The 16,384-nt window shown below is 40.1% G+C and overlaps 2 protein-coding genes across 2 annotated transcripts; both read left to right on the top strand.

The window, feature by feature from the left end:
* The first annotated feature begins 382 nt into the window (after positions 1-382).
* LOC115772707 (endophilin-B1-like) lies at positions 383-10,780 on the top strand. The gene is made up of 10 exons (XM_030719099.1): positions 383-1,036; positions 1,200-1,341; positions 2,471-2,599; positions 3,916-4,049; positions 4,200-4,292; positions 4,385-4,468; positions 4,575-4,598; positions 4,881-4,970; positions 5,238-5,338; positions 6,691-10,780. Exons 1-10 carry the CDS (start codon positions 980-982, stop codon positions 7,217-7,219), a joined length of 1,383 nt encoding a protein of 460 aa, XP_030574959.1. The 5' UTR covers positions 383-979; the 3' UTR covers positions 7,220-10,780.
* A 3,260-nt stretch (positions 10,781-14,040) lies between these two features.
* LOC115773022 (uncharacterized) lies at positions 14,041-15,893 on the top strand. The gene is made up of 2 exons (XM_030719516.1): positions 14,041-14,303; positions 15,144-15,893. The coding sequence occupies exons 1-2, from the start codon at positions 14,105-14,107 to the stop codon at positions 15,746-15,748; spliced, it is 804 nt and encodes a 267-aa protein (XP_030575376.1). The 5' UTR covers positions 14,041-14,104; the 3' UTR covers positions 15,749-15,893.
* Positions 15,894-16,384: the final 491 nt, after the last annotated feature.

Raw genomic sequence — 16,384 nt, forward strand, 5'->3', positions numbered from 1 at the left:
ATTACAACCAGCTGGCTCACCTTTTTACACTAAAGCACCACTTAGAATTAGATGTTTGCCTAAGAAGCTGAAAGTGGAGTGGGTGAAGGTGCGAGTAAGAAGTAGGTAGTAGTTTCTTTTTAAGTGAGCAATAGTTTTCTTATCTAGTCATGAGTTCAGACAGTCAGAAAGTCACTGTATATATGATTATTACTTTTCTTCTTTTTGTTAATGCTTGGCTGTTGTTGCAACTGGCTTTAGGATAGATGGCTTTAATGCATTTTTCAGATCAAGAGGAATTATAAAAAAAACTCTGGATACTTCCTTTTTTTTAATATTGCTGAATATTTTTAATGGTAAGGCTTGAGGATATGCTTTTATTTTGAATGATTGGAACCGGAAGTTGAAGACGAAGGCGCTCTCTTATCAACTAAATCTTTATATACTGTATATATACATATGTATGAAATTAATTTTACACAATTTATGACAGCTATGAATCTTCAAATTAAGCCATTGAACAGCTTAGCTTACAAGTCAAGCGTGCCGGTATTTAAAATATCGTTGTAGTGAAGCTTTTAAAATAAGCGAAAAGATAAGGTTTAGCTAGTATTATCACTGGCGATCTGTTGTTGTAGTCATAGTGGACCGTTTTGGCCAAACCGAGGCTGTCAGTCTTCCACGCTTCTGGAAACAGTTTTTTTTAAAGACGTCCAGTTCGACAGACGAAGAAGCGCTCAGCATGCAGAGGAGGATAAACTGTCAACAGACGGAGGTGCTCGCTTGCACTTGCGTCGTCCTCTTGGGCTCGGCTGCTGCTCGGTGTTAACGGGCCGTAATCTGGCCAGCAAAGAGTGGGGCAGTTAGCCAGTTGAGGCTATGGCGAGGTCATCCGTTTGTTGTTGGTTAGTTGGCTTTTTATAGCACGGTCAGTCCAGTCCTACTGGGCCGCTGACCTTCTTTTGGTCCAACGGAGACAACGCGCGACCTTGGAGACGTCATGGATTTGACTCGGTTGGCTGTGGATGCTGGTCAGTTCATCAACCGCGCTGTTCAGGTAGGAATAATAATAACATAAACAAACTCTTCTGTGTCGTTCTGTCGTTCTGCATGTCACCCTTAACGAGTCACTGCCGCTAATAAATGTATTAAGAATAAAAGTGCGCAGTTCAGCAAATTGTTTTTAAGTGGTCTTAATGTTACTCTGAAATTCGCTACAGTACACTGGAGAGAGTCTAGGACAGGCCGAGAAGACTGAGTTGGACTCCGGACTAGAAGAGCTCTTAGCACAGGCAGACGCCACCAAGACGTGGACGGACCAGATAATCTCCCAGACTGAGGTTTTACTGCAGCCAAGCCTTGGTGAGAGAGACTGAACCGATTTATAGACGCTGTCCTGATATTCATTGAACAGTTACAGATCTATACAAAGCCACTTTACTAAGACTTGGTCCTGTTTTTGTCAGAATTGGCTGATGTTTTAATGAGCCTGAGTTCCAGCCTGTTTACTGTAAAGTGAGAAAAAAATATCTAAGAGCATTGGTGCGTTTAAAGCAAAACATCATACTTACATCTTGAAAATAAAGGATTTCCCATATCCTGTATGGCATAAATTAGATGATTTTACTGTGTTGTTCTTGTCTCCCCTTACTGTTGATTGTAATAAAGGATTATGATGTTTTTTAAAGGGAAACAAAATACAAATTTCATTAAGCGAAATGAATATGGTTTCCCTCTTGCAAGGCAGATATTATGTGGAAGATATGTGCAGAACATTACAATCAGGATGACAACATTTTAGATGGACAGTCAACATTTATGAAGAAAATGTATCTAGGAGGATATCAAGCAGCTGCCAGCATACAGATAAGACCTGAGCCATCAAGTGCCATCGACTAGCAGTTGTGGTCTACGTAAATCCTCTGAATGGCTGAGTCTTTACCTGAGAGTCTTTACTCTGGTTCAACTCTGTTTGCCCTCTCACAATGCATGCATACATCTTCCTTGAGCTCTCTAGTTTACTTTAGCAGCAATTGGCCTGTTCAGATGAATAGAGATGGTTATTCTTTTGCCTATTTGAATCCAATTACCTTCACTAATGGAGTTATGAGTGGATGTGGTCTGCAATCTGTCAAATGAAAGGAACATTCAGCGGCCAGATGGATCCAGGATACATGTCTTGTTTTATTCATCTTCCAAGGGTTCATAGTCTCCCTGTAGAATCATTTTTGTTGAACTTTTATACCTCGTGAACTAATGGCAGATAGGTGCATATTATTTATTATTAATATAAATGTTATTTAAAGTACTTCTCCTTATAGAATAAAGTATTAAATCAATGTGTTGCATTAAGAACCCTGTTTAGTGATATATTATTGCCTTTGATTTGTCCTAGTGGCATCCTTTAACAAATGTATATGATAAAAATTAATTGTCAGTGGGTTTGTAAAAAATATAGCCATTGATATAACCTTTGACCTCTGATACACAGGAGTGCGGTTAGAGGACCGGCTGTATCAGCATCTGGAGTGGAGCATCCCACCTCGGCCTCGTGCCATTGAGTTACTAGGAGATCAGATGACTCAGGCTGGGCTGGAACTTGGGTCAAACACACCCTATGGTGAGTGCACACTCACTGGCTACTTCATTAGGTAGAGGTAGTTTGCCAGTACCGGGCTGGACCTCCTTTAATTCTTCATGGCAAAGATTGAAAAGGTTTTGGAAATATTTCTCAGAGACTTTGGTCCATATTGACATGACAGCATTCCATAATTGTTGCAGATTTGTCAGCCATGGTGCAAGTCTCCTGTTGCACCATATCTCAAAGGTCATCCACCAGATCTTGATTAAGATCAAGCTTAAGATCTGGTGGTTGTGGAAGCCATTTGAGTACAGTGTACTCATTGCCATGTTCAAAAAATCAGTTTGAGATTTGAGCTTTGTGACATGGCATGTTATCCTGCTGGAAGCAACCATCAGAAGATGCACTACACTACACTACAGTACACTACACAGGGATGGACATTGTCAACAGCAATACTAAGGTAGGCTGTAGTGTTTAAATGATACTTATTTGGTAATAAAGGCCTATACACATCAGATGCATAAAATTCATGCGAATGTTTTGTGCGTTAAAAATATTTATCAGACTCACCTGTTCTTAATGCAGCTGTTCACACTGACCTCGTAATTTCACAGGACAGTTTTGCTGCATTTATGTTTTTGGATCAAGCTCTATTTTTCACATGCCAATAAAGAGATCAGCCCACTCTTTGTTTTCATTCTCTTACACCAAATTCTGACCCTACCATCCAAATGTTACAGCAAAAATTGAGATTCATCACACCAGGCAATATTTTTCCAATCTTTTTTTGGGTCTGTGATCTTAGGTGTGTTCTTCTCCCGCTGTAGCCTATCTGCTTTAAGGTTGGCATATTGTGAGTTCAGAGATCTTCTTCTGCATACCATAATTGTAACGAGTGGTTATTTGAGTTACTGTTGCCTTCCTGTCAGCTCAAAGCAGGCTGGCCATTTTCATCTGACCTCTTGCATCATCAAGGCATTTCATGCTGAGATCTTCTGTTTTTTGGACAATTCTATGTAAACCCTAGAAATGGTTGTGTGGGAAAGTCCCAGTAGATCAGCAGTTTCTGAAATACTCATCAGCATGTCTACATGTCTAAATGCATTGGATTCCTGCCATGATATTGGCAGATTAGCTATTTGCATTAACAAGCAGTTGAACAGGAATACCTAATGAAGTGGCCAGTGAGTGTATATCGATGTGCATTTTGTTGGCGTGAGAGTAGGATCTCCAACTATTTTCATGATTGCATTTCTTTATTTTTGTTTGCTCAGTCTTGCCTTAATAGCTTGTTTGTTTTACATTTATATGTTGAGATGTTGTCAATTTTTAGTATTTCTGTTTTTGCTCAGGTACTGCATTGATAAGGTGTGGAGAGGCTCAGAAGCAGCTCGGCGAGGCAGAGAGGAAGCTTGTCCAAAGCACTAACATTCACTTTCTCACTCCCCTGCGCAGTTTCACTGAGGGGGAATATAAAGTCGTAGAGGTAAAACACACCTCTGTATCATATACGCACAAACTCACACCTTCATTGCCATTATAATGGCAGGGATTTTTTTATATGTTCTGTTGTCATTCATGCATAGTCTTTTTTTTATGGGTTGCTTGTATTATTAACAAGTGTGTTTGTTCCTAGAATGAGCGTAAGATGTTGGTGAATAAGCGTTTGGACTTGGATATAGCTAAGGCCAGGCTGAGGAAAGCCCACGAGGCCGACCAAGAGACCAGAGTGAGTTACAGCGATGGTTAACCTTTACATAATTAATACTTTTCAATTAATCATGCTCTGTCCAAAGCTAAACATGTTGATCTTTTTGTTAGAACCTGAATGCCAACCCACTGGAAGACGACTACTTGTCTCATGTCTCCTACATGTTCAGCTTCTTGCGTGTTAAATGGCTAAAGGTCAGTGGTTGTGTTTAGGAACATGTTTACTGACAGACGCAGATGAAATTACTGTTCGATCTTTGATTAAGGCATTTGTCCTCTTCTGTCTCTTTCCTGCGCACAGATTTGGGCTCAGGAAATCTCTCAGGTGAGTTTTTCATCTGTTTAGGGCCCACAGGAGCTGAAATTATCTTCATACAGTATGTCAGTGAAGCTGTCAGCACTGCTAGAAATGAATATGGGTCTGCTATTAGCATAGACAATAGTTCTTTCCTATTGTGTGGTTTGTTTAGACTTGAGTTCTCTGGGCTTTTTGAATGTTATATTGTTTCTGCTGATCGACCATCTTTAGAAAAATAACCTGTTGATAAAAAAGCGTGATTGGAAACCGTACAGATGAATGGGGGCGTGTGTGGGTTTGTATGCGTAGGCAGAGATGGAGCTGAGGATCTGTCAGAGTCTTTTCGATCGACAGTCAGAAATCACAAGACGTGTTGTGGAAGGACTCAGCAACACCCACGTATGTGCACCTAAACACACACCCAAACACTTTTGTCATAACTCACAAACTTTGTAAGCTTTGCCTTTAGAATTATAACATGAAATTCCCTGTAAATCTTCCAAAAAGGAAGACTACAGATATTTCAGGGATAAACTGTAAATTTGTGTTTATTTTGTGGTCTTTATATTTTTTTATATTAACTTATTTTTTATTTAATGCTTTTGGCTCTTCACATTGTTCCTTCCATTGTGGGTTTTGTTTATCGTGTGTTCCTCCTCCCTACAGACAAACCACATGCGGAGCCTCACGGACTTCGTGGATGCTCAGGCCTGCCACTTTGCTCAGTGCAGCCAACATGCTCAGGCGCTGCAAAAGCAGCTGGCTAGGTCTGTCTAGTCTTATTGCCATCTTCAAAAGAATAATAAGAATAACTTCATTTGTACGTATGGCACTTTTTAGAACACACAGTTACAAGGTGCTTCACAGTTTGAATAAAACCACATATTAAAAATAAGTATGCATGTTCCAGCATACCGACACACAAGTGAACATATGTTCATTCCAACATACACACATCCATCCATGCATTACATGCAAACTATGACCAAAAATAATAGGAGAAAGATTAAGGAAAAGTAATTGTTTATAACAAACTACTGATTCACCCGACCTGATAGCCTGATATATATATGTTATTAATAAAATTTCACTGGACACCAGTGAAGGGAAACAAGAATAGGGGTGATCTGTGAGCACCGACAAGTTCAATTCAATTCAGTTAAATTTTATTTGTATCATGCCAAATCACAACAAATAGTCACCTCAAGGTGCTTAGTTAGTTATAGGTTATAGAGGACTGAGAGATGCTCGGAAAAACTGAGTTAGGTTAATCAGTGTGGGAGACAAAGTATGTACTCAAAGTTCCAAATTATGAGATGACAGCAAAAGTTGAATTTTTTGTAATGTTTCTTAGATTAAAAAAAGACCAAACTGGATGAGCTTGGCAATGTGAGGTTCAATTTTCAAATGCTGGCCAAAAATAACACCAAGGTTCTTAGCAGACGATTTGATATTAATGATGAGGAGGCAGATGAAAAGGCCACCTTTAGAGAAGCTGTCAGGACCAAACACAAGAATCTCAGTTTTGCCAGGACTGGGATGGAGGAAGTTTGAAGACATCAGTTAGTAATGGCAATGAAGCGTCCACTGAGGTAGGAGAGGCGGTTGAGGTTGTTAGGTTTAACAGAAAAGTACAACTGTGTATCATCAGCATAGCGATGGTAGGAGATGCCTTTAAAGCTGTTAAATAGATGTAGGATAGTTCTTCTTTATGCTGTTGTTCCATGTTTTTATTACATTTATACCTTGAACTGTTTATGTGAAATTATTGATTTTAAGTTTTCACACAGCACAATGAAGCTCCAAATCATTGCTCTCTAATTAACTTTGCATTTCCAATTAAGGCGTCCCTTCAACAGTTATTTTTTAGCTACAGTGTCAATAAGTGCATGAAATCTTTGTAAATGTGTTTTCTGTAGAATAGAGAGAAAAATGCACTTTCAGTAAGCCTTGATTAAAGCTCACTAAAACAGGTTACTTGCAAAATGTACCGTTCATGTAATGATCCATTTGTAGGAGAAACTCAGGACATCTGGCCTCGTAAAGAAAACAAGCCTATAGTGAATACTTTATAATTTGAACATGAACATTTTATATCTATGACTTTATTTTTCTGCAGCATTCCAGCCGTCTTCTGTTCCAATAACTGGCAGTCTGCAATTAGTAATCCCATTAATCGGCCATCAACAAGCAACCACGAGGCTAATGAACCCACCAGGTTGAATCACATCACTCCACTACCTGTAGCCATCAACCAACTTCCAGATTTTGACCAGGACTCATGGACTTTAAATTCACCTCCCCAAACTGTGAATACAACAAATTCCTCTTCAACTGCACTGCTGACTGACCAGACAAATAACAACAATAACAACATCATCACCTCCACCGTCAGCCAAACACCCAGCAACCGTTCACCCATCAATAGCCAGTCAGCTACCAATCAAACAATTGGCCATGTCTCTACACCAAACCAAACAGATCCGTTCCAAGCACCCAGCAGGACGGTCAGAATGGCTGTTGCTTCGACTCAGGCGCCGACATTCAGTACAGCAGCTTCCCCACCTTCACAAACCAGTGCAACCTCTGGCATTAATGGAGGAGATGTCCAAGAGCCTTCATCAGGCAGTCGCGATGTGGTGCAGTAGAGACAGCTGGTCTGGAACATGGCGTCAGGCTAGAGTATTTCAGCTTGGACTGGAGCTTCAGCTGATGTAGACTAGTGGTAATTTGGCTTCATAGAGACCGCATTAGATAAACAGTGATTATACCACGTTTCAGTTTTAATTAATCCCAATTGGATTATAATGTGACGTTGCTTATTTTTTTAAAGCGTGATGTAGTGCCACATTAATTTTAGACTTTGGCTGTGTCCATGTATTATTCATGCTCTATGAAAATGATGGCAGTAGATTTAAAGTCTGCTCCGTGTGTAACATTTCCTGGCTTCAGGCTGGAAGATGAGGCTAACAGACTGTTCTCTTTTTGCAGTGTAAAGTTGGTTTCTGTCAGTATCTGTGAAACTAATCTTAATTGTTTTGTTTGTTTGTTTTTTACATTCAGCTCAGTGAGAACTAATCAAGCTCTGTGCCAAGTGTATGTGTTGGTGTGAAGACATGAATTTATGTGTGAGTGTGTGTCTCAGTAGCCCATGTGAACTTGTGTTTACAGTTTGCCCCAAACCTGTGACACCTTTAAAAAGAAGTGTATGTGCATATATGTGACTCTGCCACCTCTTGACTCGTGTTTCTGCAAGGTGAGGTCATTTTCCATATGAAACAGTTTCACTTCTGTCTGTGCGCATTTGTGTTGGGGAACTCAAAGAGGTGACTGGACCTTTATGCTTCCTCATAGGCACTCTGGGTGTTTCCCCATACATACACTCATGTTTCACCCTTTTACCCCCTTAAAGCCCCCATTTAGTGAAATGGGTGGAAGTTTCCATGTCTAGATATTAATTTTCTTCATGAGAACCAGCCTGCCTAACATGGGTCCGCTCTGAAGGGAACCTGGATGGAAATGGACATTAATGTAATATTGGCCATACGGAGGTAATCACCTACTAGCTCAGTACTTTTGTCCCAGTATGTAAAGATGTGTCTGGGTTTGGATACTCTGAGTGTTCACATCAGAACTGCTGATAGTTTTAAATTGTGCATGCATGCAGTCGTGATTCAGCTATGAGTTGTTGAGCTGACGTCAGTATGGGTCTGAGTTTGCACTTGATTCATGTGGAAATAAATACGCAAACGGTGATGTCATGCTAATCTAAATCAAGCGGAGAGTCTATCTTTGTTTTCCAGTCAAGGTGTTTCTGAAATTTTCTTGTTCAGTTCATGTAGCCCACGTTCCCATCATAGCAACCATCTGTCTTAGATTTACACTCGGTGACAATTACTTTCAGGCTGAGGTCTTTATCAGGCCTCCAAATAAATTCTTTTTTGTTTCACATCTAACACACTGCCAAGCTTGCAGTTAATCTAGGCTTGCTTCACTACTTTTTTTTTTTTTTTAATACATATGAGTGAGCCCTTCTTATGTAGAGCATGAATCACAACATTTCAACACATGCACACAAGCTGAAATACTTACCCAAAATTGCTGATAAAAATATGTGTGTGTGTTTCTACTGCTTTTTGCTCCCACTTGACCTTTTTTTCTGTCTGGGGCTGTCCAAACAGATTAGATCGATTAAGAGCAGTTGGTGTGATACCGATCGAAGCAAAGCCTGTGGTTCATTAATACCATTATGACACATTTCTGGGTATCAAACTGTATCTTTTAGAGGGGCGGACGTGCAGCCACTGCTGAAGGAAGATTAAATTGTGTTTCATTCTTGCTACTTTTTCCTATAACTCAGCAGAGAAAAATAAATCTGTCCCCAGATGTTCATGATCGTTCTTCCTCTGCACTGACAAAACAAGTCCCTGTCACAATTCCAGCATATTTTTATATTTCCGTTATGCACTTTGGCCTTGAGCAGATCACTCGTAAGTCTTGGTATGATTCTTTTGTTTGATAGAGGAAGGAAAGGAATGTTTTGGAGATCTGGTTAAGATGAGTGAGTGAGTTATGAAACCAGATAAAGGAAATTGGGCTTTATTTATTTATTTTTTTAAAACTAATTTGGCTTCTACTGTTGCACTACTTTAGGGGCACAAGTTATAGTTACAAAACATACCTTTTGTTTTCTAAAGAGCTCTTATTTTGACATTTTAGTTCCATTAAGTTTAGAGACTTGTTAACCTTCTAGTATGCTCAGTATGTTGTTTTTAGTGTTTGTGGCCATTCCTAGTTTACTGTATTGGTATGTTGTTATTTACAAGTAACAGTTAGTGTGGCAAGAGGCCGAAGGGAATGCTATTACATTTGGGGTATTTCGCAGTGTGTGTGAACCAATGACGGCCTTGAGAAATCATCAAATGATCAGTAAATCCAAAATATCTCACCACAGTGGCATTAAAAGTTAGTATCCCTCATCTGGGGACCAGGAATATTCAGCGCTAATCCATCCAGTACATTTTTGAGATGTGTTAAATTATTGGTGAAGAATTCTAGAATCATCTGTTGGGCACCATGGATATACACTAGGTACCAAATGTTATGGCACTTGTTTTGAATTCAGTACAAATGTTCAAGGTGTCCAGAGTTCAACCTGTGAGGGCATCATGCTAATGCATTGGTATTCAAAAATATAATTAAAATTTACTAAAGAAAAATACTGCAGAGACCTGATTCTCCTAGCCAAGCTTAAAAAAAATCAATCTGTCTCACACATTTATTACCTTGCTATTTCTAACAGGTGATTTGTCTTCCCCTAAGCTATATAAATGTTCCCAGTGTCTAAGCATCATCCTTATCTACATTCACCACAGGTTTGATTGAGAGAGCAGGTAGAGAAAAATAATCAAGGTGGACTGGAGTTTATGAGAAGATATACTGATATTCAAAGCATCACAGTTTTACTGCTTCCATAGGATTTAAGAGTGCAAATATCAGCCAGGTGCTGATAATGAAATGCACATGATTGATTGATCATCAGGAAGTGCGAGCACCTGTATAAAAGCAGAAGTTTTGTCAGGTTTCTGGTCTGGAGCATTGCCAATTGCAGTGCCAATGAAGAAAGATATCAGCAATCGTCTTAAAGAAGTAACTGTTGCTGTCCATTAATCTGGAAGGAGTACTGGTCACTGGTCATGAACTCCTCTGTATACCGAAGTATTCTAGAGTCAATTTTGATGCCGTCTGTGCGGAAGCTAAAGCTTGGCCGAAACTGGGTCACACAATCTATAACAGAAAGGCTGAAAAAGAAAAGAATGAAGATGTTGCAAAGACCTCTCCCTTAGAGATAGGATGAGGAGCACAGCCATTCAGGAGGGGCTCAAAGTAGAACTGCTGCTCCTCCACATCGAAAGGAGCCAGATGAGGTGGTTTGGGCATCTGACTAGGATGCCTCCTGGGTGTCTCTTGGTTGAGGTATTCCGGGCATGTCCTACCGGGAGGAGGTCCCGGGGCAGACACAGGACACCCTGAACAGGCTATATCTCTCGGCTAGCCTGAGAACGCATTGGGGTCCCCCTGGATGAGCTGGTGGAGGTGGATGGGGAGGTCTGGGCTTCTCTGCTTAGGCGGATGGATGGATGGATGGATGGATGGACATTTAGAATTGAAAGTGGGTATAGTTTCTTTATAATGTGACTGTATGTCCAACCCTGTGCTGTTTTTTTTTTTTTATTAAAGCCATGTAATAACCATGAACTAATAAAATAATTTTAAATGATTAAACATTATTATAAATCTACAATATTATTTCAAGGACTGTTGGGCTGGATTTTAATAATATCTCCATGTTTTCCTTCCCTCCCCATCCCACATACTGACAAAAAAGGGATACACCCAATAATACCACGCAGTTCTCATTAACTGCTCTGTGTTGGCTGAGTTTACACTATTTAATTTAAGTTTTGCTGACAACACCCATTGTTCCATTTTCCCCAGCACCCGTGTTTTGTCAGAACAAGCCAAATGACAGGATCTGTTTTCTTCTAATTCCCCCTGCTATAAATAAAATTAGAGTGAAAAATATGCTTGTGGTATCCAACTTTCATCGCCATCGCACTCTCACTCTCTCCCTCCCTTTCCATCTTTTTCCACATCTCCATGTTTTTCATTTTCCCTTCATCTCTCATCACTGTTCCCCCTCACTGCCAGCTGGGAGTGTTTTACATGACAGCTAAACTGTAGGTGTGGTGTGCAGGTTGGGGTGGTAAACAGCATCTGGCAGTTGCTGATAAATGTAACTCCTCTCTCATGAAGTCACCCGATGGCCTACATTGAAAGATGACCTATAGAGAGGGGAAAAAAAGAATTGGAAATCCTTCAGATGAGCTCAAATAAAGAGAAGACTAAACCAGCTCACTCGCAAGTTCTGACTCTAGTGTGTATACAGTAGCTTTTTCTGAACGGATCTTATTTAGTTGGGTTTTATGGAAATGGGTCAAGGAACTGCGCACACTTCCACAAACCTTTGTGCTGCAATGAGGAAAGACAAAATTGACCTGTTCATTTCTTTGACCACAACTCACACCTCTATCTCAGCCTTTCATCTTTTTTTCAAAATAAATTAAACATCCATCTTTTCCGGCAGGTTCTCTGTTTTCCTGAGATAAATCTGCCAGTTTCACAGTTGTTGCTCCCAGTGCTACAATTATAGCCTTCCAGACAGAGACTATCAGGAATAGAGACCAGCAGACATGCTGACATCTGCAGTAAAATGGTCAGTCTGGAGGTCTGCAGGGAGAAGAGTCAGGGTTTTTCCTTTGACCTTGACATGTACTACTTCTGCTGTTTAGCCACAGCACCTGTTGACCAGACCCCTGACCAGAGACAGCTGGTATTGCTAAGAATGCAATAATGCTATTTCACAAGCATACAATATAATCCAGACAGTGCAATGTTGTAATTTTTCCAAGTTAAGGGGTTTGATGGTGATGCAAACTGCACAGAAGGACAATGTCTAATCAGTAAAAAAAAAAAAGTAAGATGTACTGGAAACACAGAAAAACACGTTTCTAGGACTGCTTTCTTCCACTTGCACAATGTTTCTAAAATGGAGACATCTGGTCTCCAAGCTATCGATTAATTTGTTACTTTTTGGTGCGGTCTCACTGTTTGGAGAGACATAAGAAAAGGTTCGTCTCTGTAGAGCCACGGGGGCTAAGATGGCCTAAATGCCTGCTGTAGCACATGGTGGGGTTTTTCTACAGTCTAGCTGCTTTTTTGATGATGCAGTGACATGCTGTGTTTCCTTATCCAGAGAGCTTTATTTGAAGGAGGGGATATGAAACTCTCTGAGATTAAAACTTCAGAACTGGATGAAAATGTCTGCTGTAACGTGTGTTATATCAACTTAATGTTCTGCAATAAATTTGCATGCATTTCTATATTCCTTGTTGTCCCTGTGGGTCCCTGAAAAGTCTCCAACTGCTGCAACACTGGAAACTGACCAAGCTCAAAAGAGATCATGTCCTGTAATAGTTGTCTTCACTGGCTCCGTGTAAAAGAATATCATTTGAAATTCTTACATAAAAACCCCTTAATGGCCAAGCTCAGCATCTCAAAGATCTCATAATGCTATATTATCCCGTTAAAGAACTTTCCTCTCAGAGTGCATGCTTACTTGCGGTTCCTGGAAATGCCAAAAATAATAAGGGAGGCAGAATTCTCTCTGGTGAAACCAGTTTTCAGTCTGTGTTCAGAAGGTAGATACACGAGGTAGTTTAAGATTAAAACTTTAGTCCTGCTCTGCTTTGCATTTATGTCTCACTTCTGTACTACTCGCTCATAGTTTGCGCTTTCAGCTCTCTGCTTTCTCTCTAATTGTGCCTGATATTTTCCATCCTATTTCTGATATTTGCTATGCTGTTTTCACTACATTTAGCATGCCATTTGAAATTCTGTTTTTGCTTAGTTGATTTAGACATATTATGCTTTGTTATATATTATATTGTTCCTTATATTTGTATTTAAATTTTACTCTACTTATTTTGACTTCAGATTAACGTTACCTTATTAGGTAGATGTTTTGTCATATGTATACATCCTTATTTAAGTTGTTTGTTATATGTTTGTTGTGTTTTCACCTCATTTTAACTGCTGTAACAGAGGCAGTTCCTAACTTTGGGATAAACAACACATATCTTATCTTTTTCTTGGGGGGGCAGCATCAGAATCTCAGATGCTGGCCTCGCCACTTGGTCAGTGTTTGGTCTTTACATTACTTGATGTCTCTTTGTTGTGTCTTGGTGTTCAGACTAGCTGAGACAGATGTTCTGGTTTTTCCATTGTTGCTGAGAGTGTGATCAGTGGGGACCACTGTGTGTCATTATACAATATTTTATATTAGATAATTTGGTCCTAAGATGACTAAAGTCATCTACACATGCATAAGTGAATTGAATTGCAGAAAAGAAGAAAAATATCAGTGTGGATTTTTGGGGGCAACAGATTCTACAAAGTCTGCTTTGTTATTATTACGCTGATGATAAACTGAGTTGGAAGATGAATTTTAATAAAAATAAAACCTTAAAATAAAACTGCATAACTCGTGCCCAATGGTGTAATTAGAGTTAAGTTAAATGTCAAAGCTACAGCAACAGTGTAAATGTGTCAGCAGAGTGACTCAGTTGCATCCTTAGAGACTAAGTCTAGAGATGCCTTAACTTTAAAATATTACATAGTTCACTCCAGCCTTCCCTGTGTCCCTGTAACTCTTTCTCTTTTCCTTACATGCATGCTTTTTCTCAGTCAGTGTGACTTATGACGTTTTGCCTCCATCAAAGCATTACTCACTCAACAGAACCAGCTCTGCCCCACCCTCCTCAGCTTCCTCCCTCCTTCTTCCCCTCTTTTGGGGTTTATAACCCAGCAGCCTCAATAGTTGGCTCACTCCAAGGTGCTCTACGTATAGTGAAGGGGGTGAACAAGAAAACAGAGCAGCTGGAGTGTGTAGTTGCATTAAAGCTGGCTGATCAATGTGTCTTGCATTTTCAGATATATGCACTGCAACCCAACAAATTTTAAGGAAAATCATGCATAAGAACTCCATCATGCATTTGTTGTGGATCTGGCTGGTGCTGTGTGTGGGTTCATCTCTGTGTGTAAATGAAGTTGAGTATGTCGTGAACTATGAAGACAGCTATGACAACGAGATCTCCCAGGACCAGCCGGAGGGTGAGTTTTGTTTCTTTATTTTTTCATCTGTGATGAATTTGTCCCCAGTTATCACACTTTATTAAACCAAGCCAATTATTTTTTTAAAAATATGTTTAATTTTAAAAGTTGTATCAACACAAATTGATTTACTAATTTCTAAAGGTAAGCAGGTGAGTTTTGCAAAGTTGTTCCAAGGTATTTCTTGGTCCAGTTTATAATAATGCATTATACATTTACATTGTAATATACATTTTTACATTTGGCTATGCTGATTTTAGTTTCTGATGAAGCAGACTTACCAATAACTTGAACACAGAGCACAAGCAAAAGCAACCTCTGAGGCTGGTAGCCTCAAGTGTCTACAGGCGATGAACATTTCACTGTTTAAGCCCCCTCTGCTGTACTTCGGTCCCTTCTGTACCCCTTTTCTTCAAGCTTCAAACCTTTAAGACTATATTGCTGTATCCCCGAATTAATGAGGTCCCCTGATGTCATTTTGGGATTGTAGCACATGTATTGTCTTCACTGGCCCTTGCATCTGTGCGTTTAATAACTTTCCCAAGCGATTTTCATAGTTCACAGTATCCCCATAGTTTGGCAACATATTCTGTGAAATACATCCAACAGTAATTATTACTTTATATTTAGCAGAAGATCAGTTTTAACACCTTCATGCCTTCTTTCACTGTATCTGTTTCACTTTATTTATGTATTTTATTGATAATAAAGTCCAGCTAAATTATAACAATAAAATTTGGGGGGGGGGGGGGGGGGTATGTATGGCATTTATTAATGCTATATAACCTTTAAGTTGCCTATGGGAATGTATAATTGATGCAGCCTTGTGGTTGTCTGCAGGGGAATCTCCAACCACACCATGCCATTCAGATTTATCCCGCTGGGATAAACTTTTTATTGCTCTGGAGGACTCCCACATGAGGCAAAATATGCTGCTGGAATCTGTGGAGCAGTGCTGTGGCGGAATGGTGTCTCTTAAGACCCAGGTGGAGAAGCTGACAAAGGGGATGTGTCAGCAGTGTGCACCCAGCTTGGAGTCGACATGCAGGGTACAAGCAGAGCAGGCAAGTCTTAGGCTGCAAAAGGGCTTGGTGGATCTCAGAGATGAGGAGGAAGAGAGGGAAAGAAGATTAAACATAACCTTACAGATGCTCCTGCGTAGTAGACAAGAGGATGATGCTTGGCTGAAGAGGCTTGAAGAAATCATCTCATCTGGACCCGCTGACAGCAGGATGAGACACCAACCAACACCAAGACCTGAAGGTTTGGGAATGAAGCTCTTCACATCCGGCCTGAAGGAGCAGGAAGTGACCTCACCAGTGGACGAGGCCTCGGTGGAAAGTGTTCTGGTTGCCATAGCAACAGAGCTGCAGAGGATTCATAGGCAGCTGAACAAAGTGATAGAGCAGGTCGGCACATTGGGAAAGGGCAGAGGAGACACATAAATTGCCCAAAGGAAAAGAAATAATAAAGAACTGACTGGAAAACTCTAGTTGCAGATGATGATTTTGCACATATTGTTTGTGTTTCTAATGCTCTGCCTTTTTCTAAAGCCTCTTTTACATGCAAGCTAGTTTGTGTCTGGTGTCAATGAGCTTAAATGTACCATAAATGTTGTGGGTTTGTGATAATGAATAAAAATTAACTAAACAACGGAGTCAGCCTCATGGAAAGGTTTCCTCCCTCCTCCCACACAATGTCACTTAATTTTAAACTGTGTATTTATGTTCATGTGCATGCCCACGCTTTCATTTGTTTAGATCAGTACATGTGCCAAGTACAAGTTAGCACCACCGCCTTGGTGTTTGTGTAGTTGCGGTGAGGTCTGCAAATACCCACAGCAGCAAGGTGTGTCAGGGGTTTGGGATTTGTATTTAATTCATAGCAGGTCTCTCCCACTCATTAACTGCTTTAAAAGTGTCTGAATGCAAAGAGGCCACGACTTACGATGCTCAGAGTGTTTGTGATTTGTGAAAACCTGCCAGAAATATTACACTGCCAACCAGTGCCTCCTTCAGCCTCATGCACACATGGAACATGCACGTGTACTCATTATTAAAAACCACAAAAACTGACTGTTT

The sequence above is a fragment of the Archocentrus centrarchus genome, chromosome 22 (genome assembly GCF_007364275.1).
Source record: "Archocentrus centrarchus isolate MPI-CPG fArcCen1 chromosome 22, fArcCen1, whole genome shotgun sequence".
In the NCBI taxonomy this organism is placed as follows: Eukaryota; Metazoa; Chordata; class Actinopteri; order Cichliformes; family Cichlidae; genus Archocentrus; species Archocentrus centrarchus.

Coding starts and splice junctions, on each gene's coding strand:
- LOC115772707 (XM_030719099.1), top strand. CDS start 980: ATGGATTTGACTCGGTTGGCTGTGGATGCTGGTCAGTTCATCAACCGC. Junction 4,469..4,574: donor TGCGTGTTAAATGGCTAAAG/GTCAGTGGTTGT, acceptor TCCTGCGCACAG/ATTTGGGCTCAGGAAATCTC. Junction 4,599..4,880: donor GGGCTCAGGAAATCTCTCAG/GTGAGTTTTTCA, acceptor TTGTATGCGTAG/GCAGAGATGGAGCTGAGGAT.
- LOC115773022 (XM_030719516.1), top strand. CDS start 14,105: ATGTGTCTTGCATTTTCAGATATATGCACTGCAACCCAACAAATTTTA. Junction 14,304..15,143: donor CTCCCAGGACCAGCCGGAGG/GTGAGTTTTGTT, acceptor GGTTGTCTGCAG/GGGAATCTCCAACCACACCA.